Raw genomic sequence first — 27,118 nt, 5'->3', positions numbered from 1 at the left:
ATTGTTTTAATGACGTGGGTATAATTATAATAATGTGTTAGATTATTTACCATACACTGAAGAGTGTACATTTCAAGTTATTCTAGGATTAGAGACTACAAATAATTCACTAAGATACCACTGACCTCACTGACGGGTCACTGTCTAAAATTATGTGTATCAACACTCTTACTATCAGTATAATTTCACTTGCATATTCGCTATCAGTATAACTTCACTTATTCACTTAATTTAACAATGAGAAAGAAAAACAGAGCAGAAATGAAATGCACACTTGCCAAAATGATTAATTTACCATTGCCTGTTTGCCTTCTTTCGCAATGCCCTAAGTCTCTGGCTGAAAGTTGTTTTTACTGGAAGAAATGTGTTCTGCACGCTCACTGAATCTCACAGCCTCTTGCCTATATAATCCCTCTCTCTTGCATCACCAGTTCTCTCTCTGCTGCATCTTTGTTCTCTGCTGACAAAAACAGTGTTTTATTTCTCCCATTTTAGAAAAATCAAAGCTTTTCTTGGTCACAGCTCTCTCTAGATACTGCCCATTTTCTGCTTCCTTTTGTAGCAATGTACTGTAAAGGCACTATGCACATTCACCCTCCATTTCTTCTTCTCTCATTCTCTCTTGAGCCGACTCCTATCAGGGGCCCCTCCATTTCAACAAAACTGTTACTTCCTTGATCGCCAATTAGCTTCTAATTGCCAAATTCAAAAGTCAATTCTTGGTCTAAGCTGACTGGCCTCTTTTTAGAAATACTCTCTCAATTCGACTTCCAGAACACTACACTCTCCTGCTGGCCTGTCCTTCTACCTCAGTAGCTAGTCCTTCTTGATCTTCTTTCCTGAATCATCCTCAGTTCCTCACCTATAATGCTGGAATGCCCCAAGGCTGAGTCCTCAGACATTTCTTCACTAAGCACATTTATTCTCTACATGATCTCACTCATCCATCCTATGAGTGGATGGCTTTCAGTACAACCTATACACAGATGATTCCAAATTGTCTCTAGTCCAGGGCTTCCCTGACCATTCTTCCTAAAGTAGTACTCCCTCATTTTGTTTTTTAAAGATATTATTTATTTGACAGAGAGAGACACAGTGAGAGAAGAAACACAAGCAGGGGGAGTGGGAGAAGGAGAAGCAGGCTTCCCGCTGAGCAGGGAGCCCAATGCAGGGCTTGATCCCAGGACCCTGGGATCATGACCTGAGCTGATGGCAGACGCTTAATGACTGAGCCACCCAGGCGCCCCCCCTCATTTTTTTTTTTGAATTACTTTTAAAATCTATTCTCTTAGCAACTTTCAAATATATAATATAGTGTTACTAACTATAGTCACCATAATGCACTTTAAATCCTCAGGACTTACTTATTTTATAACAAGAAGTTTGTACCTTTTGACTATCTTCGTTCATTTGCCACTCCCCCACCTCTGGCAATCGCTGATATGTTCTCCGTATCGCTGAGCTTGTTTTTTCGGGGGGGAGGGGGAGTTGTATTTTTTTAGATTCCACATATAAGTGAGATCATATGGTATTTGTCTTTCTCTATCTGACTTATTTCACTCAGCATAATGCCCCTGAGGTCCAACCATGTCAATGCAAATGGCAGGATTTCCTTCTTTTTATGGCTAATATTCCACTGTATGTGTGGATCCTCTTTACCCAATCATACATTGACAGACACTTAGGTTGTTTCCACATCTCGGCTATCACAAATAATGCTGCAATGAACATACGGGTACATTTATCTTTACAAATAAATATTTTTGGTTTCTTCAGATAAATACCCAGAAGTAGAATTGCTAGATCATATGGTGGCTCTGTTTTTTTTTTTTGCTTTATTACAGTACATGAGCTGGCACTGATGGGAAGGGGCAGCTGTAATGGGCCATCACTGCCCTCATTAGCATCAGATGCCCATCCTGATGGCCATCAATGCGCCAAAGGTGTCACCACTCTGCATCATGGTTTTCCCGGTGACACACATCAGGTCCCGATCCCACATTCAGATCCTGAGACAGGAAAAGGTGTGGAAGAGCACCCCAGCCACCATGCCCACTTCTCAGCCCATCACAAAGCCTATTTTCACTCAATGGAAGCAGTTTGGCTGAGACTGTCCTTAGGGCTCCATGGTCACTGTCATCTCACTCATGGCTTCAGTCACTTAGCTTTGGTTTATTTGGTTTAAAAGTTTATTTTTAATTTTTTGAGGAACCTCTACACTGTTCTCTACAGTGGCTGCACCAATTTACATTCCCACCAACAGTGCACAAGGCTCCCTTTTTCCACATCCTTGTGAACACTTGTTATTTCTTGTCTTTTTGATAATAGCCATTCTAACAAGCATGAGGTGATGTCTCATTGTGGTTTTGATTTGCATTTCCTTCATGTTAGTGATTTTGATTAATGATGTCATTTTCTATTCTCTTTCCCTGCTTTATGTTTCTTCACAGCACTTACTTTTTAGCAGCGACTTTATATATCTATTCACTTATTTGCTTATCATGTTCCTTCTAGACTAGAATGTAAACTCCATGGAGGGCAGGGATTTAGTCTTGTTCCTTGTTGTATCTCTAACACCTGAACAGCATGTAGTATGGTATATATTAGGTACCCAATAAATATGTCAACTGCATAATTAATGACAAAATTCATTCTTTCAAATTGTTCAACACTGATTTCTTTTATGTATCAGTGATAGGCAAGCAATAGCTTTAGCTCTCAGAGTGGGATTACAGCAGGATGCCCAAGTTAAACTCAGCATGCCAGGATGAAGGAGGATGAGCTGAGAGGCACAAGGAACAGGGTCCTGTGCAGTGGTAGCAATTCCAATTTGTGTCCAAACCAGAGAATGGCAAATCCAGTCCAGTCCAATGCAGATGTTGGTTTTAGGGTGGGGAAAAAATGGGATGGGAAGGCCTGAGCATTAGGGACACAGCTTTATAACTATCAGGTGAAGAATGTAGACTGCAGATCTCTGAATAGCGAACAAAGCTCTCCAGGGAAACTATCAGATGTTCTGAAGCAAAAGAAATGTGCTAAGCCCACAGGAGACCTACCACCTTAAAGCCTGTTTCCTTAATTTCAGTGCAGGATCATGGCTGCCTGCAGATGGCTTCATGCTTAATACAGTATCAGATGTGGGATGTACTGAAACAGGTATGATGGAAAATGCAAAGATAAATAAAACAAAATTTCTACCTTCAAAGTGCCTATAGACTTATAGGAGATGATAAGACATAGCTAATAAAAATAAGAGCATTATATAACGTGTAACCTGCTCCTCAGAGAGTCATGGAATCGTAGCAAATTATATCCGTAAAGAGGCTATTTATGGATTGTGTTTAAATATAGAACTAGTCTCTTGAGTACAAGAAAAAAGAACAATTTACCAGTCACAAATCTCTTCCTCTGTAAAATGTGAGCTTTAAACAGAATTCTACTTTATGTTCCCTTCCAGTTTCAAATTGCTATCATTCTTAATTCACATATACATATATACATATACATATTTAGATAGATAATAAAATCTCATTAATGTGGACTTTGCTAACCTGGAATTTATGACCAACCATCAAAGTGAGCCTAGTTGAATTTTAATTTTGCTCTAGCAGAGACATCAGTAGCTTGTTCACTAAACAGTATAAACAAATTATAAAAGGAATGCTCACAAAGTTTCAAGAACAAATTGTTTTCAAAGCTTTCAGAACTCCTATTTGTGAACAAATAGCTGAAGTGGACATCAGCCATTTGGACTAGTGTTTTGATATACTTCACACAGATCCCTGGGCTAGGGCCCAATGGATAGAAGGGGGTTGATACACCAGTTCCCTGATCTTCACCTCTATCCAGATCATAGAAGTCAGCTTGATTTGACTGAAGGAGAAGACAGAGGAAATCATATCCAGAAGAACCACGGCCTTGCTGCTTATTCCTTGAGTCTCCTACTGTATTTCTTATTCTGATAGTAAAAAGTGCTGTGCAAAGTGTACACCAGAAAAGATGTAGTCTTTTTTATTAACAAGATATTATGTAAAATCCATTCATTTGGAAAGATTTATCAAATGTCTACTGTGCAGGAGGCACTAATACATATCCTTGTCACATGATGGATTTTTCAGTGCCACATGTTTATTTGTCCACAGCTCTTGAAAATATGCTAGAAGAATATCTCATTATTACACAGTTAATTCTAGTGGGAATTTCAATTACCTTGCCTCAAAAGGCTGCATGTGGACCTCAGAGGCAAATGGGAATGTTACCAAAAATAGAAACTAAGGTGATTAGGAATATAAAATTTAGCAGAACTTTTAGGATGAAAGTCAGAAAAGCAGAAATTCAGAATGAAATGCAAATTTAAAAAAACCAGGAAGAAAATGGAAAAAAGAGATCATGGAAACCATACAACTAGAAATCTTCACTATAACTCAGAAAAATAATTAAGTGAATCATGAAGAGGAGGTAAATATGGGAAAGCAGAAATAGGAGTCATACAACCTATCAGCCGCTCTCTATGGCTGAGTCAAAAGACAAATCAAGATAGGCCATGGTCCTCAATCTCATTGAGGTCATTTCCAACTTGCTGTCTTTCCTAATGCTACTCTCCTCACCCACTGCCTGACTTTTCAGATATTGGTCATTCTTTAGAGCACTGCTACAATTCCAGTTTCACCTTACTGTAGCCCTCTCTAATTCCTCCTTCCAAAACTGACAGCTACTTTCTGGATGCTCCATGAACCTTCATAACACCCAAAGTTTACCACTAAATGGTTAAGAGATGTTGAGTTTTTCTGGATTAGACTACAGATCTCTTATTTTCAGGACTCATGCCTTAAACCTTTTAATAATTTATGAACTTATTTATGATAAAAGTCTTACAAGATATAAAAATTAAATCACATTAATTACATATTTAATGAATTGCCTTTATTGAAAGTAATACTGTAGGAAAGTGAAACTATTGTGGACAATTTGGGAGGTGTGGTCCACATACCCATTGCACTTAACTCCTTAGAAGACATAAAAGAAGCACAAAAATATTTTTGACTGACATATTGATTGATTGATGAATGTTTTTATAAGGGAGTTTTTCCTTACCTAGATCTTTCATCCTAGCCTATATGTTAATAATGTATGAGGTTGATTAGTGCAAATAATCAGATAATATGTCCTCAAGTAAACTCAGGACATTCACCACCACAACCCCCTAAAAACTGCCTGGCCTCCTGCGTCCTCTATCTTATTTAATGACATCACCATTCACCCAGTGACCTAAGCCAGGAACCTAGTGGCTACCTAGCATTTTCTCCTTACTCTCAAATTATATTCTTCACCTAAAGGTTCTGAAACTGATTCCAATTTGTATGGGGAGAAATTTTCCCACACACCACCAAGCAATTCTCAGATGCTAGCTCGGTGTCCTACAACTCAATTCAGTTCTGACACTACCTGAAGATAGCGTCCAATTCCACAGGCTAAGGGCTCAGTCTCACAAGAATGTCTTCAGCCCCCCTCCTATTCTCATCCTCATCCCCTCCACTTTATATGCCAGTCCCAAGTCCAGGTTGTGCAATCAGCTCTAGATTGGTGGGTCGCATGACTCCCTCGTCAGCTTTGATTGATTTGTTAGAATGGCTCACAAAACTCAGAGAAACATTTTACTTAGTAGATTACTGGTTTATTATTAAAGGATGTGACTCAGGAACAGCCAGATGGAAGAGATGCATAGGGCAAGGTATGGGGACAGGGCAGGGGGCTTCCATAGTCTGAGTGTGCCACTGTTCCCAAATCTCCATGTGTTCACCAACCTGCAAGCTCTCTCCCACCCTTTTGGGTTTTTATGGAGGCTTCATTACTAGCACAATTGATTAAATCATTGGTCATTGACCATCGGTGATTGATTCAACCTCCAGCCCCTAGCCTCTCCCCCCTCCCCTGAGGTCAGGGGGTGGGACTGAAAGTTCCAACCCTCTAATCATTTCCTCCTTCTCCTGGCAATCAGCCACCATCCTTTGGTGACACAGGAGTTTTCCAAAAGTCACCTCATTAACATAACAAAAGACACATTTCTGGTTCTCATCACTTAGAAAATTCCATGGGTTTTAGGAGCTGTCTGCCAGAAAAGAGGACAAAGATGAAATATATATTTCTTATTATAAATCACAATATCATATTATCAAATCCTGCCGATGCTTTCAGATCCATCCCCGCCTCTCCTTCAGCACAGGTTTTACCTTGGTTCAGGCCTTAGCCTCCCCACCCAGGTTCTATGGTCATTTCCTAACTGGTTCCTTTATATCTGGTCTCACCTTTTTCCAATCCATGCCACATACGACTGGGGATGATCTTTCTAAAATGAAAATCTGTTTGTGTCATCCCCCTTCCTAAATATTGTAATGACTTTTAATACCTAAAGGATAAAGTCCTAACTTCCTTGCATGTCATTCAAGGACCCTCATAATCTGGTCCCTACCTTTCTTTTTAATATCAACTCTGGCCATTTACCTATAAACATCAGACCTTCCAACCATGCTAAAATTGTCAGACTTTGAAATACCATGCCATTTCATCCCACTCTATAAAACCATCTTTGACTCTGTATCCATTTAAGCTATTTGAGTTACCTCCAGACCTAACTCAAGGGCCAATTTCTTTCTTGACCACCCCTGCAAGGTTGATACTTTGGTCATCACTAGGCCTGGTAATTGCCTTCAATCTATTTGTTCATATACCCATTTTACCAACTGGATCTTCTTCACTCTCAGAAGGGTAGAAAGGGTATGGAAATAGAGTACATAGTTTGGCATCTCATATATCAGCATCATCATAAAAACCATTCAAATGTTTGTTGATTACTGGTAAGTCAATGATTTTACAAGGAAGGAATTTCAGGGACGAGAACAGTAGGAACATGGCCTCAGAAGTAGCAGTGAGCTTGCAGTAGGCTGAGACTAGCCCAAGGTGTTGTTTTCCTGACGTTGCTAAATTGCAGGTTTTTATAAAGGGGCTAAAGGTGAGGAAAGGAACCAGTTTGAACAAGCAGTGGGTCAATGAGTAAAACATGAAAGGAAACAGAAAAATAACTCAAAGACTTGTGCCTGGGAGGCTGGCAGATTGGCAGCACCTTAACAGAAAATAAGTCTGAATGCACATTCAAACCAGTTCTCATCATCTGAGTTTGGAAAAAAAGGTCTAAGAAGGAAAACCGGTTACCTACAAACTACCTATAAATGTCCTTGCCAATCTGAAGGCTTATGCCACCTGGTGGCAGTTTACTCAGTTTTACCTTCCTCTTTAAAGCGGTGTAACTCTCCAAATTTGTACCTGCAAACGTTAGCACGGTGCCAGGAACAGAGCAGCTACTTAAATATTTTTTGACAAATAGATGAATAAGTTGAATGTATAAATCAATGATTAAATGAGGCAAAGCTCTGTGATGAAAAGAGCTCTGATCTGAGGATCAAGAGAATAAAGATACAGCTCCACATTATTACCTCTGGGATGACCCTAAGAAAGTCACCAGACCTCTGGGTCTCAACACTGGTGTCTGTAGAATCTCTAAGTAGATGATCTCTAGTGTCAGGTCCAGCACTAACATTATTGACTTTATATTGGGACTTCAGTATGCTCATCTGGGAAAAAAATTAGGTAGTCAAAGTTGATGATATGTAAAAATCCCTTAACACTCTATTATTTGATTTTTTGAATAAGTATATATGGAAAAAGGGAAAAGTCCATTATCAGGCAAGAGCCACAGAAATAAGAGTTAGGATACTAAGAGTATTGGAGTTGAAAAATAGGTTACGGGAATTTAGAAAGGCCATGTGTGTGTTTAAGGAGGAAGGTATGAAAAACTCTAAAATGGTGAGGGATGAGACGACCATGAAGGATCATCTATTCTGCAGATGTGTGTGTGAACGTATTGGGAAGAGAGGAATGTGGTTGAGAGTACATGGCAGGAAGTATTAACATTTTTAAAATCTCTGTAGTCACTTCTAGGTAGGAGCTTGAATTCAGACAAAACTGTTTCTTATGATTTGATACAATGGCTGTTTTCCAGATAAAAAAGTTTGACATCTTAAATTCAATTGGGGGCGGGGGAGGAACAGGGGACTAGAAACAGTATACATTCTTGAGTACATACTGCCACCTAGTGGATGAATGTGCACGACACACAAAACATTTCTAAAGAGAAAGACAAAGACCATGTGAGGTTATGACCAGGATGCTAGTGTTAAAGCGTTATTTATCTCAGTGAAGGCCAGGTATCATAGGTGATCCAAATCTGAATCATCACTCTTTTAGAATGCCAGACTAGATTTTAATCTACACTTTCAAAGTATTCTGATAAACATTATCAGAGGCTTTCAGCAATGAGAGAAAAATATTATGTTCTTACCTCCGCATTAGATATTAAAGTCTCATTAATGCTAATGAAACTTATGTCCATGAATTTCCAATAAAACAAGTCAGAGATACTTAACTTACAATAAGGCAGAAAGAGGGTTCTCAAGGCAGAGATTAGAGATTCAAATCTTGATTCCCCAGGGTGTTAGATTTGATATGAAGTCTAGAATCGATTACATTTTTGACATAATAATTTTGAGTTTCCCTTCATCTGAAAGTGAATAAAGATTTATTAGAGTAGGGATATACAGAGACAATGGATGGAAGTTGGATCATTTATGTATTGCGGTCATGTTTATGGAGGGATTTTCTAGTGGTTCAACTTGGGAGGGGCACAATATCCTTCTCATTGTATAACTCTGTAAGAATCTTCTGGTATTCTGTAGACAAGTCTAAATCTATTTACTAAGTTTTCTAAAAGGAATAATAAAATTCATGCTATTGTGTTTTTTTAAGATTTTATTTATTTATTTCAGAGAAAAAGAGCATGAGCAGGGGGAGGGGCAGAGGGAGAGGAACAGAGAATCCTCCAGCAGACTCCCCACTGAACAAGGAGCCCCATGTAGGGCTGGATCCCAGGATCCTGAGATCATGACCTGAGCCTAACGCAGATGCTTAACCGACTGAACCACCCAGGCATCCCAAAATTCATGCTATTATGTAATGACATTAGAAGTCCAAGGAAAACTAGTCTGGGGCTTTATTTCTTGCTATGTTTATGCAGTATCCCCATCAAGAGATTTATCCATCCACTTATGAACACCTCTAGATAGGGAGCCCAATAATAAATGTGCTTCTTCTTTGTTGGGTCTGGAATTTCTTTATCTAACCCTGCTTATAAGCTAAAAATTTAGCTAATAAAAAGCCTATCACTGTTTCATGGATGTTGGCAGAAGACATGATATGCCTGAGTCAGGGACAAAAGACTTCATTATTCACAGTTAGCAAGTAGGATGAACGCTACATTTTAGTTTCCTAGCTGCCAACGTCCCATGGGGGCACCAGAGAGGGACCCAGGTATATTCTTGTGTACACAGGTTTATGTCCTAGGATAAGAATACTGAATTTGGGGGGCACCTGGGTGACTCAGTCGTTGTATCTGCCTTCAGCTCAGGGCGTGATCCCAGGTCCTGGGATCGAGCCCTGCATCGGGCTCCCTGCTCTGCTGGGAGCCTGCTTCTTCCTCTCCCACTCCCCCTGCTTGTGTTCTCTCTCTCGCTGGCTGTCTCTCTCTCTGTCAAATAAATAAATAAAATCTTTTTTTAAAAAAATACTGAATTTGGGGAATCTACCACTTTTATAGTAAGTGCTAAGGAAGTATGCCTTTTTCCAATGGGATCACCAATGCCTATATGGTCCAAGTTGGGAAGAGAAGAAGCTTTAAATTTAGATCAGACTGGACTCAGTATTCTCAAATATACTACATGTTGGAAACAGGAGAGTCTAATGATGGGGAAAAAAAAAAAAAGTGGCTGAAAGCCCTAAGATAGATTTCTATTGCAAACATTCTTTCTTTACACGACATTAATATATCATTATTTAAACAAATTCAACTAAATGAGGATATACAAGTACCTGGTGACCGGTGGTCTTCAGAATTGGCCTTGAAATGCACTGATGCCTGGTCCTAACATTCCCACCTGTCATTCTAATTGAATTGGTTTTGGGTGTTATTTATTTAAAGATTTTATTTGTTTATTTTAGAGAGAAAGAGAGAGAGAACACAAGCGGGGAGAAGGGAGAGGGGCAGAGAGAGAATGCCAAGCAGACCCCACCATGCAGACCACAGAACCCAACATGGGGCTTGATCCCATGACTTTGAGATCACGATCTGAGCTGAAATCAAGAGTCAGATGCTTAACCAACAAGCTACCCAGGTGCCCCTGGTTTTGAGTGTTTTTTAAAGCTTACAGGTAATTCTACTAATGTAGCCAAGGTTGAGAACTACTGCTCTAGAAACAGTCTACCAACACAAAAGATTTTACTACTTTACTTTCAAATATCAACAGAGCTATTAAAAAGCTATTTAATTTTCATGGAAAAGACCTATCTGTTTGACCTCTACTCTCTGGTTCCCTGTCACAGTGATTTGATTAAATGGTTGTATTCATTTCATTAACAGGATGTAAATAAGTAAGTTCCACGGGGTCAGGGCCCATGCCTCTCGTGTAATAAAAATAAATATTAAAACATATTATTACAGGAGTGGGGGGAAAATCAACAGTTTTGCAATACTTCTTGGTCTCTAATCTACAGCATTCCCATAGAAGACACATATTTCATTTTATTTAAGATTTTATTCATTCGTCAGAGAGACAGAGAGAGCACAAGTAGGGGGAGTGGCAGGCAGAGGGAGAAGCAGGCTCTCCACTGAACAGGGAGCCCAATGTGGGACTCGATCCCAGGACCCTGGGATCATGACCTGAGCTGAAGACAGGAGCTTAAATGACTGAGCCACCCAGGTGTCCCAAAGACACATATTTTAAAGCAATAATTTAAAGTTTATATTGTTACACAAATTGGAAACCAGAAATTCTAATGTTTTTAAAGAAACATGGCTGAACACTTTAAAACAGACGTTCCTTCTTTAAAATGACATTAATGTATCACGATTATTTAAATTCAACTAAATACTGAAGATCAAAAACAACTTGGCAAAAAATGACAACACACACACTCCCCCCCCCCCCAAAATGGTTTATTATCTTTATCTTTGGATCATTAAAAGATTCCTTCCCTTCTCCCTCCCTTTTTTCCTCATATAGATATAGGTGATTACGACGTGTTAATTTTTGCTAGATATTAAAAATATGAAGATGAGTAAGACCTGGTCCTTACTCTGACGGAGCTTACATTTATTAGTAGACAAGTAAACAGACCACCATTTAAAAATCAGTACACTGAGGACTATAAAAAATGATGCACAGGATGCTGGTGAGGAAAATGACGAAGGAAAATGTTCTGGAACAGATGACCACTTGTCTGAGTCTTAAAGAATGGTTATGAGTTATTCAAGAAAAATGAGTCTTAGAACTATGCACACAGAAGCAGCAATAGGTACAAAGCCAGGAGGCAAGAGAAAACATCACTATGAAAGATAATTGTAAGACCTGCTATAAACCTAATGACATGGCAAAAAAAAATCATTCATGTTTAGATACAGGAAAATTTTGTTATATGGTAGAAGGTAGATCTTTGAACATTAACATGGCCCCTCACCCTGCCTAATGGAAAAAAAAAAATACTGTGCTTCTGTATATGACCCGACATACTACTCACTGAATATATACTACATTGACAGTAGAATTTTGGTCACACCTCCCTAAGGAACTAGGGGGACACTGAAGTGCTGTATCCATTCACTTAGATGTTTATATTATACCTCCTTAGTGCTGCTTTTTTTCTAATTTAGTAGAAAGCCTAAGTGAAAGTAACCTTAAACCTAATTTGACTTCTAGTCAATCTTTGAATGCAAACCAACCTTTGTGGTCTGATCTAGCTTAATGTATATTCTAGGAAATGAAGAAAACACAGAATAGCTGGAATATGTGATACAGAGTGGGGAGTGGTGGAAATTGAAAAGGTAAGCAGGGGTGAGATCATAATAGCACTTACAGAAGTCAGTGAGTATGTTTTTATCTTGGAGACAGTGGAAAAGACATAAAATAATTCAGAGGGACGTAATATGACAAGACTTGCATTTTAGAACAATCAATAATAGCAGTAAGAGAGGATTCAATGAAGGACTAGTTAGAAGGCTGCTCAAATGATGCACATGAGACATGATGACCTGAGTATCTGGCAGTTGTGATTGAGACACAGGAACAGATATAGATTTACAAAGGCAGAAGCATAGGAAAAGAAGAGGTGAAGGAAAGGGAGATATTCGGAAACACTCTAAGATTTTTGGATGGCCAATTTCATGGAAAATGATTTCATTCTTCCAAGATAGAACATGAGAAGGGAACAAATTTTGGAGGGAAAATGGTTAAGTTGGAGATATTGTTTTGAGGGGCCCATAGGACATGTCCAACAAGGAACTTTATATCCAAGTCTGAATATGTACTTGAAAGTATAAAAGTCCAAGAATTAAGTTACCTTATGAATATGAAACATCAATTATGAAAACAAGGATGATGGGGGATAAGAAAATACAACTCTAAAATGTGCTTAAGGGAAGTAAAGGAATAGGGAAATACATGTAAGATAAAAACTGAAGCAATGTGCAATGCAAAACTAAGAATTTTGAAAATGGAGAATGTTAAAAACTCAAAGCTCAATTGTTACTGTGGACAAATCTATTTTCCACAAATGTTTCTCATGAAATGAGAGTACTCTTTTTGTTGTTGTTGTTAGAAAGGAATGTGACATTTTGAGCTAACGAGTCTCCTGGAAATTTCATTCTTTAATAAATATGTAACTGGACACCCCAGCCTTCTGAGAATTAAATAAAACAAAAAGCCTGCTCCAGATATAGAAAGGACATAGTTTACCATTGGCACTTGGCACAAGGACACAGGAAATACGATGTAAGCATTTATTTCTCCATTAAAAAAAATGCATCTAAGGAGAGTAGGAAAAGTTTGTCTCCACAAAATTGACATGTGATCATCATGAGTCCAAACGAAATGGAAAAAGTAGTACTGGCAGATTCTATTTCCTTCACTAAGCAAAGATCTAGTACAGAACAATGCATTATTTGCAGCAGCTGCCGCATCTCTGAAATCACCAAGTTTAAAAACACTGTCTACAATGGAAACGTAGGTGCTCTAGACCACAGTTCCCATTAACATATGCGGTAAGCATATGAACCATGATTCCCACTCTTTATGTCACCATTTATGAAAACTTTATAGAAAGAAATCTGTAATTCTGCATCCAATGAGTTTTTTGTGAATTTACATTTAGGGCAAAGAGGCTATGTATCATATATAACACATATCTCTTGCCACTTAGCATGAACACTCAGATCCACGCATACACACACACAAACACATAGACAACCGAGCAATGCTTAACTTCCATAGATTGGTGGCATTCTTTAAGAGTTCACATAAAAAGTAGGATGGATATGTTGTAAGTATAATTTTAGGACAAACAAGTGAAAACCATATCAAATCCACTTTGGAATATACAATGATGTAATTCATATGTAACTGACATCTTACCCTCCAGCTTCTAAATCTGTGGGTGTTATTTATGTTTTTGTCATGTGTCATTGAATAATCTTCTGTGAATTTCTCCCCCAAAAATCTACTTACAGAAAAAGAGTTAACTGGAGACTCTGTTGAAGTGAAATAGTTCCAGGTGGGTGAGGGTTCCTAAATGCTTTTATAAAGTTGAACTACAATATATTTGCATATAAAGTAGGAGCAATACATTCATTAAGTTGAAATGCCCCCCCCTTTTTTTTTTTTTTGGTATAAGTAAATACAGAGAACAGATTGTTCAACTTTATACGAAGAAACAGTGCAGAGCTACTTGTAGAAATACTGCCTCCTAGTGGAAGGATCACTTTCTTAATTTGTTTTATAAAGCACTGGAGTATAGCATATTTAGTCACTATGCTATTATTCACAATTTAAAATTACAATTAAATTTTAGTTTGATACTTAGTACCTCCAAAAGAATCATGTCATGAACTCTCATCTTATTTACAAACTTCATTCCTCTTCTTAATGACATCCAATATTTCCTATGTATACTTAGTAGCAGTGCTTAGATCGAAAACAAAACTTACTAAAAATAAAAATTATTGTGGTTGTACCCCCAAAGTCCCAGAAACCTACATATAAATGCTTGAGAGTGACAGAGATCTTATAGAGATAATAAGATATGATTATTTAACAACCTAGTCATTCTGTTTCTGAGTTATTGGTCAGTATTTTTCACTCAGTAAAACAGAAAAGAGAACTTTCATTAAATACTATGAAGCAGATAATCTACAATCAGATAATCAAATATAATTGTTATTTGGTTTTATAATATTTTGGTACATAAAGTGAAATATGGCCACCTAATACTTTTTTTTTAAGATTTTATTTATTTGAGAGACATAGAGAGGGTGTGCGTGTGCTCGCAAATGAGCAGGACGTGCGCAGGGGCAGAGGGAGAAGCAGACTCCCCATTGAAAAGGGAGCCCAACGCAGGGCTCAACCTGAGGACCCTGGGATCATGACCTGAGCATAAGGCAGACATTTAACTGAATGAGCCACCCAGGCGCCCCTGCCACCTAATACTCCTGTAAATTTGTAAACTTCAAACAAAGTAAGGCACAGTGAAGAACTGGAAAGTTATCAACATTTCTAAATGTGTGAAATTATTCTTTATCTTTCTAATTATCATTAGTCAGAAAAGTTTTTTGCATGAGTTTGAAATTATTGTCCTATGCTTTGTGTTTAATACCTTCCATCAACTGGAAGAAATGAGGTATTTTATTTAAATTTTATACCGAGTTACAAGTTGCACAGAAGAATTCATATAAACAAGGTATCAGATTGTGACAACCTTACAACATAAATCATAGTATTGAAATTGCTGGTTTATTGACTGCCACCTTTCACTAGATATTAAACATCTGAAAGCCTACAACCGTTATTTTTTTTAACCTATTCTAGTGTCTCAACAAAATTTTGGCTGAATGGATGAATGGATGATATTAACAAAAAGTCGAAAATAAAAATTAACTTAGATAGCTTTGATTAACTGTAAGTTCTGAAATGAGATTTTAAGTTACAAGATGTGGGTTCAAATCTTATATTGCCACAAATTATATGTTTTTAAGCCCCACCTCAATGAGACACAGTTTTCTCATCTGATTAAAAAGAGTAACAACTGACCTATGTATTTCAGAGTAGCTATAAAGGTAAAATGAGGTAATGTATGTAATGTCCTTTGTAAATACCTAACAAATGTAATTTTGCCTTTATTCTACTACATGTTCAGTTAGAAACAAATGTATAAAATAAGAAAATTTCTTAAGATGCAATATAACTACTCACATTAAAAATACATGTCACATATACCACTTTCTCCCAAGTGAAAACAGCTTGACTCCTCTCTTCAGCCTACAAATATACTTAAAAGTACTGATCCAAAAAAAAAAAAAAAAAGACCCCTTCCTTCAAGATACAGCCCCCAGTGCTTTATTTTCTCTAGTAAATACTATCAAAGAAGAGTGGACACCTATGCATCCTCCTCCTCAATGCACTGAAATCAGACTCTGCCACCACTGCCTGTAGAACAGCTTTGATATTGTTAATCCACTGGCTTCCTTCTCGGTCCTCATTTTATTCTACCTCTGAAAATTTCTCATACCTTGTATCTCTGGAAATTCTGAGTACCTCTCACATTCATACTGGCTTCTTTCTTCAAAATAAGTACACTCTGGGTTGTTTTTTTTTCCTTATTTCTAATGATTCATCTTTTTTTTTTTTTTAACTGGTTCAACTTCTTGTTCTTCAAATGTAGGTGTTGTATGAGGTTTCACCCTTGAACCTCCTTTTTCTCACCCTGTAGTTCTGCCTAGATGATTCAGCCTACTCCAATGGACTCACGCCTCATCTCTGCATAGCCAACTTCTAAATCTGTATCTTTCTCCCAGCTCCCACCAAGATATAACATCTGTATTTCTAGTCATTAACCAAATATTTCCATCTGGATAGACTTCGTTCTGCATGTCAAACTCATTATCCTTTCCCCAAACATCTTCCTTCCCCTCATTGCTGTTGAACTAAGCAGAAATCTTGGAGTCACCAATGACTTCTCCACTCTTCCTCACCTATCATCTTCATTATCTGTTAAGAGGATCTACTGATTCCTTGTCTGAAAAGTCTCTTCATCTGCTCTCCTCCATCTTAATTTCCCCTGTCTTCATTGTTTCTTTTTTAAAGTATTTTGCCTCTTAACTGAGTCTCTCTGCTCTGGTCTCTCACAATTTAAATCCATCCTGTTACAAATAATGCTAAGGAACTAAAACACTCCTCTACTTTTTATGCCTACTCTTTGCTTGGAAAATCAACTCTAAACTCTTGGACATGGCATTTGAGACTAACTAATCTCTTTCCAACCTGTTTTTCTAGTAACTTCTGCCTACACCCTTCTCTCTCTAGAACATGTTATACACTTTCAATTTCATGCGCTAGTTCAGGGTGTTCCCTCTACCTGTTATGGTTGTTCTTCATTTGTCAAAAGCCTGTACATCTTTTCAGCCCATGTAATATATCATTTTCTCTATAGCATTTTCCCTACTGTGTCTTCCAAATAGAATTAACCCTTCCTTCTTCTGTACTCTTCCACTGCTATCAAAATTTAATTTAAGTATTATAAGTGTTTCTCTCCTCCACTGCATTAGACTCAAAGGGAAAAGGTCTTATTCACTTTGATTCACTTATGCTTCACACAATGCCTGACAAATAGGGGGCACCCAGTAAATGCTGAACTGAACAGACCCATTCCTGATTTATATAACAAACAGAATGAACATTAAGAATAATCCTCATCTAGATTTTGCTAGACTCAAATGGAAGTCATTGGCTTTGGATAATAGTGAAAATATACCTAAAGATGAATTATCCATTGTAATCCTTTCAGCTTTAAGTAAATCAAACAGCTAAATTTCTCTCTTGTAGTCCGTTTAGAAGGAGGCAGGAAACAGTTGTATAAAAATCCAGTCAAGTATCTGTAATAATACAAAGAAAACAAATATAAGACCCTTAATTGTGCTATTACAATATCAAGGTAAGGATCATTAAGTCTACTAATGTCTTTTGTTTATTAAAGAGTTAAAGACATTGTGAAGATTAAAAATAATATTAACTCAGTTAAGAGCAATCTTAAGGAAAATTAGATATATGCTAAAGGGTCGGCACAAAATCACTTCATGAAATGTTTTTGTATAACTTTGAAAAAATATCTGACATAAATACTAATTTAATGAGATTATACTCAGTCTTACTTTATGACGATAGATAGGTATCTGCAAATTATAGCCTATGGGCCAAACCTACCTGGCCCCTCAGCTGTTTTTTATAAATACAGTTTTATTGAAACACGGTCATACTCATTTGTTTGTGTTATTACTGTCTGCTTTTGCTCTACAATGGCAAAGCTAAGTAGTTGAGACAGAGACTGTATGTACCATAAAGCCTAAAATATTTACTATCTACCCTTTAAAGAAAATTGGCCAACACTGCTATAGACAATCAGTTGCAAATCTAGTTGAAAACCAAGCCAGTTTGGATGGGTGAGGACTTTTCATTATCCTAGAATTTAGAATCTTTATGCAAAGATTTCTTCTCAAAAATCAAAAGAATAAAAAAGAAAGGTTTAAAGATGTTATGATAGGAAACATACTGATGTCAAGTACATAGGAGATAAATGGTATACATACAGGATTTTTTTAAATAAATGATTTTATTTTTATGTTTATATGCTGGCCTGATTATTCTTCATTAACTAGGAAAAGGAGTGGCTATTCTTTATATTACACCATGTCCCTAAAAATTAACTTATCTACCTCAACTGCTTCACTAAAAAGTAGAACTTAATTCTTCCTACAAGAATAAAGGGGTAAAGTTAAATATAATTAATTATTTTTTAAAATGAGGGGAGGGAAAGGTGGAAAGAGGAAGAAGGAGAGAGGCAAAGGGAGTGAAAGAACCTACTGTACCTCATTCTCTAATTGATATGAAGCCAATCTGTGTACCAAAATTAAGGCCATCACGGACATGGGAGAAAAACTTGTCAGGATGGCAGGACGTACAGAGGCCAAGATCTTGGTTCAGGTCCTGAATATTCTGTGGTAGAATTCCTCCCCGTTCTAGAAGAATCCTTAGGATAAAGATTTTTCAAAAGATACCAAGAGTTTATTTTACCAATAGCCAAAGCAGTAAAAAATATATACATATGGATATTGGTGTAAAAGAATTCTGGGAAAGATTTGCTTGAAACAATGCAAATTGTTTTCGGATACAAAACATGAATAAGTCAGGAAATGGAAGATTTTATCACTATTAATCACCTAAGTTCATATATGAACTGTAAAACCTTCTATATTGTCCTGCAGACATGACCTGGGTCCAGAATTTTATAATCAAAATCAAGTACTTATTTAGAAGAAACTTCTTAAGTTACCAGGGTTATTTGCAGACAAGATTCATTTGATTCAGACAGAGCATGCTTTTTAGTCATTTGGCCCTCCCATCTCTTGACCTCCTATTAACAGATTTTTCACAGAGAAGTTGCTTCTCCGTAAACACTTTACTATATGAAATATGACTATAAATTAATGATACTAATTCCACAAGTCACATTTAAGAATCAATTTCAATCCTTTCTACTTATGTGCTAAATGAGGCAGAATCTGGGCAATGAATTTGACTACTTTTGTTGACTGGAATAGAAACACAATTCAAATCAGATAATTTTCTTTTTTAGAAATGACAAATAATGACTATTAATAGCAAAACCTCATAAATCAAAATGGAAAGGGACCATAAAAAGCTTGAAAGTGACTACGTACTCATATCATCTAACATTTTTGCTAAGAAATGTATTCTTCTAGTTACTTAGAGAATAAAAATAATTTTAAAATATCATCTTCCTGACGGTTTATTACATTAGAGATATTAGCTGAAGAAGGACTATGAAGTACATGGCAACTTTTCTATATGAAGTTTAAGTAGATCTCTCAAAACTATAAGCCAAATATATCTTCCTGCACTTTTAAGTCAGTAAGAGATAACAAACAGGAAAATAGGAAAATTTGTTAGTCAAACTTAAATGAGAATAGATTTCATAATCAAAATGTTTTTGCATAAAATATGTATGTCAGCTACTTATTAATCTGCCACTTCAATTTTTCTTATAGTTACTAATTGTTGTCTAAAATAATTTTCATTTTAGAAACAATAAGCAATAACCAAACTTGCAGTTCTCAAATGAAATCAAACATACCTGGTGCCTTTACGAATGTCAACATAGGGATTTGGTGAATCAAATAACCGTACACATTCAGGATCAAGATTATGAAATCCCTTTGCGGATTCCCTTGGCAGAGTAAAACAGCAAGGTCCTACTGAAGGCCCCAGTACAGCAATAATGTCTTCCAAACTACAGCCATATTCTGTGATCATAGCATTCACTGTAGCCATAGCAACACCTAACAAAGTACCCTTCCAACCTGGTAAATAGGAAGAAAAAGAGATAAGGGAAGTTAAAACATAACATTTCACCTTAATTTATATCTAACTTAAAAATGAGCAGAGTCAGTTTATGTATTTTTCAAAGTCCAGAAATAGCAAATGAATCACAAAATCAATTAATTAAGCCAAATAATCAGTTAATTAAAACACTGGTTTTTATTTTTTTAATTTATTTTTTAAAGATTTTATTTATTTACTTATTTGAGAGAGAGAGAATGAGAGATAGCGAGAGCACGAGTGGGGAGGAAAGGGAGAAGCAGGCTCCCCACAAGCAGGGAGCCCAATGCAGGGCTCAATCCCAGAACCCTGGGATCATGACCTGAGCTGAAGGTAGACGCTTAACCAACTGAGCCACCCAGGTGCCCCTAAAACACTGGTTCTTAAATGAGGTACACTATGCAAAGCACCTGAAATGGAAGAGATAGTTAATGGGAGGTGCCTTCCATTTCCTTTAAAAATATTCTACACTTTCAGTTTCTAGTGGGATTATACCTTGTTAGTCTTCTTTCTCTCCTTCCCTTTTTTTTCACTTTTTTTAAATTGGGGGGAAATATACATAGCATAAAATTTACCATTTTAACTCTTTTTAAGCGTATACTTCAGTAGTGTTAAATATATTCACCTTGCTGTGCAACCAAGCTCTAGAACTTTTTCATCTTGCAAAACTGAAACTTCATGCCCATTAAATAACAATTCTCCCTCACCACTTTCCCCCAGCCCCTGACACCCACCATTCCACTTTCTGTTTCTATGAATTTAACTACTTTAGATACCTCATATAATGGAATTTTACAGTGTCTTTTTGTGACTGACTTATTACATTTAGCATAAGGTCCTCATTCAGATGTTAGGATTTCCTTCCTTTTTAATGCTAAATAATATTCCATTGTATATATATATCACATTTTGCTTACCTAGTCATCCATTTATGGACATCTGGATTGCTTCCACTTCTTTGCTATTATGGATAATTCTGCTATAAGCACGGGTGTGCAAGTATCTTGTCAAGATCCTGCTTTAAATTCTTTTGGATATATACCCAGAAGTAGAACTGCTGGATCGTATGGTGATTCTATTTTAAAATTTTTGAGGAACCACCATACTATTTTCTATAGTAGCTGCACCATTTTACATCCCCACCAATTGTGCATCAGAGTTCTAATTCGTCCACATCTTCACCAACATTTGTTATTTTCTTTTTGTTTGTTTTTTTAATATTAGCTATCCTGATGGGTGTGAGGTGCTATCTCATTATAGTTTTGATGTACATTTCCCTAATTATTAGTGACATTAAGCACCTTTTCACCATTTGCTTGTTGGCCATTTGCTTCTCATGTTTGGAGAAATGTCTATTCAAGCCCTTTGCCTATCTTTAACTGGGTTATTGATTTTTTGTTGTTATTGAGTCGTAGGAGTTCTTTATATATTCTGGACATTAACCACTTATCAGAATTGCAAATATTTTCTCCCATTCCATGGGTTGCCTTTTAACTTTGTTGACTGTGTCCTTTGATACAGTTTACTAATTTTGATGAATTCCAGTGTATCTGTCTTTACTCTTGTTTCTTATGCTTTTGGTGTCATATCTATGAAACCATTGCCTAATCCAAGTTCACGAGGACATACACTTTGTTTTCTTTAAGTTTTATAGATTTAGCTCTTACATTTAGGTCTTTAACCTATTTTGAGTTAATTTTTACATATGATGTAAGATAAGGATCTAACATCATTCTTTTGTATGTGAATATCCAGTTTTCTCAGCACTATTTGTTGAAGAGACTGTCCTTTCCCTACTGTATAGTCTAGGTACCTTGTTAAAAATCTTTTGATCATATATACAAGGGTTTATTTCTGCGTTCTTTCTTCTATTCCATTGGTCTATATGTCTGTTTTTTTGCCAGTACCAAACCGTTTTGATTACTGTGGCTTTATAACAAGTTTTGAAATCAGAAAGTGTCAGACCTTTAACTTTATTTAAGTGTTTCATTTTGGGGCACCTGGGTGGCTCAGTCATTAAGCGTCTGCCTTTGGCTCAGGGCGTGATCCCAAAGTTTTGGGATTGAGCCCTGCATCAGGTTCCTCCGCTGGGAGCCTCCTTCTTCCTCTCCCACTCCCCCTGCTTGTGTTCCCTCTCTTGCTGGGTGTCTCTCTGTCAAATAAATAGATAAAATGTTAAAAAAAAAAAAAAGTTTCATTTTGACAGCTTTAATCTTTGATATTTAAAAATAATGTTTCAAAACCTAAGAAGTAACAAGTAAGGTTCTCTTTTTATATCCAAGAAATAAGAGTCAGATAACTTTTTGACAATGTCAAATCATAAATCTGACTTCTAGTCATCCAATCCCATAACTCTAGCTAGATCAAAAGAAAAAATATGCCACTTTCTTATTTATCTTTTGTCTAAAAAGCAAAGTAGTCATAGGTTTACAAGCAGAAGGAAATCTGAAAGATCTTTCATTTCACAAAGTCATAACCACAGGATAATCCAAATAGCATTTTAAAATACCTTCAGAAAACAAAATTCCATAACCTTAACACAACATCTAAAAATCCTTTGTTCTTAACTTTAAAGAATAAAGGCACTAGACTATTACATATTAAATTCAGTTTTCCAAATATATCTTGCTTCTTACCTCCATACCTTTACACATGCTGATGCACCTTCATCTTCATGAATACCTTTCTCCAACACGCCTTATCTTCCTATTCCCCATTGTCTAGACTTCAAGGGTTCTCAACCAGTGGCAGTACCACTCCCTCTGGAGTGTTCTGAAAAGCATGGAGGCACTTTTTTTGTTGTTATTACAACAACTGGGGGTGCTACTGGCATTAGGAATTTTGAAAGCCAAGCAAACTGCAATATAAGATTATTTTGCCCAAAATGTTAATAGCGACCCTGCTGAGAAACCCTGGCACCTAGTCAAGTCCTACAAATTCCTCAGGAATCAACCTGGGTACTGCTTCCTTTGGGAATTCTACTCTGATTCATAAAATATGACTTAGGTACTGCTTTTATCTGCTCCTATAACAAAAGTATGCTGCCTCTACTCCTATTTTTACACTTAATACCATGTAAAGTAATTAACTGTCATGCCCACCAGGAAAAAATTATAATTTTTCCTATACTACAAAACTGGTAAAATCCTAAATGCTTAATTAAGTATACTTACCAGAGTGAGCAACACCACATGCTTTTCTGACAGGATCAGCAAAAACAATTGGTATACAGTCAGCAGCAAGAGCTGCTATTGTGACTCCCCTCTGATTTGTGGTGATTCCATCATAAGATTCAGGTTCCTTCCTTCCCATAATCCAGACATCATTGGCATGATCAGTCTAATACCAAATATGTGTGATAAAAAATATTTTAAAAGTAGAATTTCTCATACCATAAGCTTTTTCTGAAAATACTCATTTTGTACAAAATTATATAACAAGTTTAATATTACTAGCAAGCATTAAAAATATCACTTCTATGGTAAAATACCAAATTTACTTGTCATTTAACTTTTGGTATTATAAATCACTGCATATTTTATTCAAAGGAAAACATATTTTAACACTTAACAATTTAATACAGTCTATCACAAACATCTACTAGAGATGGTAAATCTCTACTTGCAGCACTTTCTATAAAGTTCTATTTATGGGAAGAAGTTAATTACCAAATTAAAGATATTTTTACTTTTCCTGACCCAAATAAAGCTAGCATTCTGTAAGAAACAATGCATCAATAGTGATCCTAGTTCCTCCTAATGTTGATTTAGAAAATAACGGCCTTGGGGGCGCCTGGGTGGCACAGCGGTTAATCGTCTGCCTTCGGCTCAGGGCGTGATCCCGGCGTTACGGGATCGAGTCCCACATCAGGCTCTTCTGCTATGAGCCTGCTTCTTCCTCTCCCACTCCCCCTGCTTGTGTTCCCTCTCTCGCTGGCTGTCTCTATCTCTGTCAAATAAATAAATAAAATCTTTAAAAAAAAAAAAAAAAAGAAAATAACGGCCTTTCTCTCCCACCATTCTGGAATCTTCCTTCTAAGTCAAAAAGGGCAGTGGTACTATAAGAATTAACTGTACTTTTAGATACAAGGGGCTACAGGTGAAATGTATCTATCACAGAATTGATTTTTAGGCTATAGTGTATAGATCTAAGAAAAACAACCATAAGCATTACCCTAAAATTTTAGGTAAAACAACAGATGCAAAAGTTAAATAGCTTAAATTCCATGTACTCATTAGCACAGTCAAGAATATATTTTAGATCTTCTAAAACATGAAACAAAATTTTACCTTTATTCGGTAAAATTTCTCCACATTAAATCCTGCAGCATTCCCCAACCTACGCAGATTTTCTTGAACAACAATCTTGGGATCTCTCCTTTTGGAACTACTGAAGAGATTGAATGAGCTAAGAGTTGGGATGTAAGATATTCCACCTGTTCTTGTAGTAAATCCATGTAAGAAAGTATCTGTTGAATAGAAGTAATGAAGATTAAAAATATGCTATACAAAAGACTATAAAATGTTACAAACACAGTGTCTCAGTAAGCCTTTCCCTGATCACCTTGAGCTGCATGTTTTTCTGGCTTCCAATTTCTACAGCACTGTATACCTCATGTGTTCTTGTTATACATGGCTTTGTGTTTGCTTTACCTTCCCCATGAGATTACTGCTCTTCAAAGATTATCTTCTGTCTCATTTGTCTTTGTTATTCCTAACAGCATGTAGCCCACAATAAGTATTATTGAACCAAGAAATAAGATTGACTTTTTAAAATTTCATTCTTCTGTAAAGGTGCCAATGAGTTAAGGTAGCAGAATTTCTAAATAGATGCTTAGGGTCATAAATCTCATTTTAAAGGAAGGCTGGGGGACTTGTCTTAAAACTGAATTTGCATAAAGCAAATTTATTTATTAAAGGTGGCTTTGAAAGGACTATTCCTTGATATCCCTTGGCATCCCTCACACTCCCATGTTGCAACTGATGCCAATGAGTTCATAAACCTATAGTCTACAAAAGAAAGGAGGGGAAAAAAGGAGAACAACCTCTAAAGAAAGATGAGTTTTTCCATGTATACAGCAGAAACAACACAGCATTTAACATACCTGAGATCAAAGGAGATGTGATAATGGTTAACTCTCCTTTCAGTGCTGGTAGACTTCTCAAATGTGTTTGTATTTCATTCTGGATTGCTTCTATTTCTTGAGCTGTGATCATGTTTATTTCAGTGGATTGTTTCAAAGGACCTCCCCCTGAAGTCACCTGTAAGTCTTCAAACTCAAAACTGTAAACATTGGTGAAGAGTTGATCAATAAAAGCCTTCAGTAATGTCTTTCGGTGCATGGGTACGATTACCTTAATGCTGCTCAGATTTTTTTCATCAATTTTTTGCTTAATAGTATACAAAGAGGCAGCCATACTAGGATTGCTAACAGTCTCAAATTCTCTCAAGAGAGTTGATAATCCATTGCTTGCTTCTAATTCACAGTTATTATTGGCACCATTCCTTTCACAGCTGATGTTATTGCAACACATTATGCAAAGAAACTTGGCCTTGGCAGCATGGTGGTATCGGACAGCATTCAATGTCTTCAGTAATGCCTGATGACTGTTTTTCTGAGAGTTAAATTTCAAACCAAAGAAATCAATCAACACTGCTTCTGCCATCCTTCAATATGGTATAAAGCCTTTCAAAGAAGATTTGTGCCTCCTAAGAAATCACCTATAAAGAAAAATTAGCCTAAGAATGCAAAATTATATCAATATTCTCATAGTTACAAATTTGTACCTACTTAAAAAAAAAAAGTTTCACTGATCTAAAAACCTAACAATAGTAGAGCTAGACCGCTCCAAGCAAAGTTAGTCCATTATTTGTCCTAAGAGAACCATGAGGGTGGAACCACCTCTTAATTCGTTTTGTGAAAGTGATTTGTACATCTTTCCAGCAGAACAGTTCCTCTGTGTGTGTGTGTGTGTGTGTGTGCGCGCGCGCACGCGCGTGTGTGAGATGTTTTTTCATACAGCAAATTTTAAGTAGGAAATTACTTGTTAACTTAGACAAAGTCCTGCTTTTTCATTTCAGGGTGTCAATTTATGTTAAATGTATATCATTAATCCTGACATGACTGGCACGTTAGGTCACACCCCTTCATATGAAATATCGGGGCCTTCAATAAGTTAATGGAGCTGCACCTAAAATTTACATTTTTAAGGGGATAAAAGCTAAGACGATCCCAGGATTTACACAGCACTCCAGGTCAGCGATTTGGATGGGGCATGCCGCCCACCTGCTTCCTTACTCAGTACTGGGCCCGCCCTCCCAGCCCAGGCCGCCGGTTTCTCTTCAGGGGGCGCCTTTGGTGGTGACCCCCTCGGTCCGGGACGCTTTTCCCCTGCAGACACTCCCAACCTTCACTCCGTACGGTACTGAGCTCCCACTGAGGTTCGTGTCGCCAGTTTGGAAAACCATTGAGAGAAGCGAGGGGGTGACGCCCACCCTCCCCTCTGCCTTGGGAAATGCCACAAAAAGCATCCGTCCCCCCTGCCCCGCCAGGTCCCGCGCTCGGTCTCCACCTGCCCTGGAGCTTCCACCGCCTCCTCCCCACCCCCTTGGGACTTTCTGACCCACGGACGCACAGCGCAGGCAGTTTTCCCCGTCCCACCTGCCCGCGCTCCGCCTTGGCTTGTACCCTCAGTCTTCCGCTAGCTCTGAGGCGCCCGGCCGCCACCCCCGGCCCAGAGCCCGGACGGAACCCGGAAGCCACGAGCGTGGCACCTGGAGTGCTAAGCCCGACCCGGGACTCCGCCGCAGCAGCGCCTGCCGCGCCTCACCCACCTCACCGCCGACCGACCACGGGCGCCCCGCCTGGCGTGGGCACGACGGCTGGGACCCCGCGGCTGCGGAGGACCGGGCTGGGCCAGGCCTGCGACCCGCAGGGAGGCACGAGCGAGTTCGGGAGAAGAGGGCTGGGCACCGAAAGGCGCGGGGAAAGCCCGGGAGGAGCCGAGCGCCGGCCCCCCGCGGCAGCCTCAGTAGTTCCGGGTCAGCGCAGCCCGTCGAGGCCGTCCTCCGCCGCCCGGTCGAGGCAAGAGAAACAGGAACCAGAGTCCTCTAGCAGGGGCCAGCCGGGTCAGCTGGCGGGAGCCGGGGCGGCGGGCAGAGAGGGGAGCAAGGCGGGAGGCGGGCCCGTGACGGGGGCGGGGCGGCGGGCGGGCCCTTGAGTGGGGAGGGACGTCCGGCGCGCAGGTAAGGGGAGCCAGGCTCCTGGCAGGCTTACCGGCCCCCGAGAGGAGCGGGGCGGCTGAGAGGCTTGCGGACGAGTGAGGGGAGGCGGGCGGCAGGGGGGCGGGCCCGTGAGGGTAGCTGGGTGGCCGGCGGGCGGGTGAGAGGGCGGGTGAGGAGAGCAGAGCGGCAGGAGGGCACGCCCCTAAGGGGCCGGGCGGCTAGCAGGCAGGCAGGCTGGTGAGGGGAGTAAGGCGGCGGGTCGGTGAGGGAAATAGGGCTGATGGGCGCGT

The 27,118-nt window shown here is 38.4% G+C and overlaps 1 protein-coding gene and 1 pseudogene across 2 annotated transcripts; both read right to left on the bottom strand.

Annotated features, from left to right (window-relative positions):
• Positions 1–1,906: 1,906 nt before the first annotated feature.
• On the bottom strand, positions 1,907–2,140 carry LOC123791817 (reactive oxygen species modulator 1 pseudogene; annotated as a pseudogene).
• Positions 2,141–11,634: 9,494 nt separating this feature from the next.
• LACC1 (laccase domain multifunctional purine nucleosidase 1) lies at positions 11,635–26,778 on the bottom strand. 2 transcript variants are annotated; one of them, XM_045796764.2, is made up of 7 exons: positions 26,439–26,773; positions 24,709–25,325; positions 23,894–24,072; positions 22,778–22,943; positions 19,360–19,585; positions 18,074–18,234; positions 11,635–17,083 (listed from the first exon to the last, which is right to left on the bottom strand). In XM_045796764.2, exons 2-6 carry the CDS (start codon positions 25,268–25,270, stop codon positions 18,075–18,077), a joined length of 1,293 nt encoding a protein of 430 aa, XP_045652720.2. In that variant the 5' UTR covers positions 25,271–25,325; positions 26,439–26,773; the 3' UTR covers positions 11,635–17,083; position 18,074. The 2 variants fall into 2 exon arrangements, with proteins under 2 accessions (XP_045652720.2, XP_087721248.1); XM_087865122.1 differs by lacking the exons at positions 11,635–17,083; positions 18,074–18,234; positions 19,360–19,585 and adding an exon at positions 19,619–21,756 and having other exon boundaries at positions 26,439–26,778.
• Between the last annotated feature and the right edge of the window lie 340 nt (positions 26,779–27,118).

The sequence above is a fragment of the Ursus americanus genome, chromosome 10, assembly GCF_024610735.1.
Source record: "Ursus americanus isolate L20-20 chromosome 10, mUrsAme1.1.p, whole genome shotgun sequence".
In the NCBI taxonomy this organism is placed as follows: domain Eukaryota; kingdom Metazoa; phylum Chordata; class Mammalia; order Carnivora; family Ursidae; genus Ursus; species Ursus americanus.
Note: the sequence above shows the minus strand (reverse complement) of the source record. Positions and strands in the feature narration are given on the sequence as shown.

What these genes read in the sequence shown, in the direction of transcription:
- LACC1 (XM_045796764.2), bottom strand. Translation starts at nt 25,270, where the DNA reads ATGGCAGAAGCAGTGTTGATTGATTTCTTTGGTTTGAAATTTAACTCT. An exon ending in ATGTGGTGTTGCTCACTCTG is followed by an intron (nt 19,586 to 22,777) that starts GTAAGTATACTT and finishes CCTATTTACCAG; the next exon opens with GTTGGAAGGGTACTTTGTTA. An exon ending in GACATTCGTAAAGGCACCAG is followed by an intron (nt 18,235 to 19,359) that starts GTATGTTTGATT and finishes CTTTATCCTAAG; the next exon opens with GATTCTTCTAGAACGGGGAG.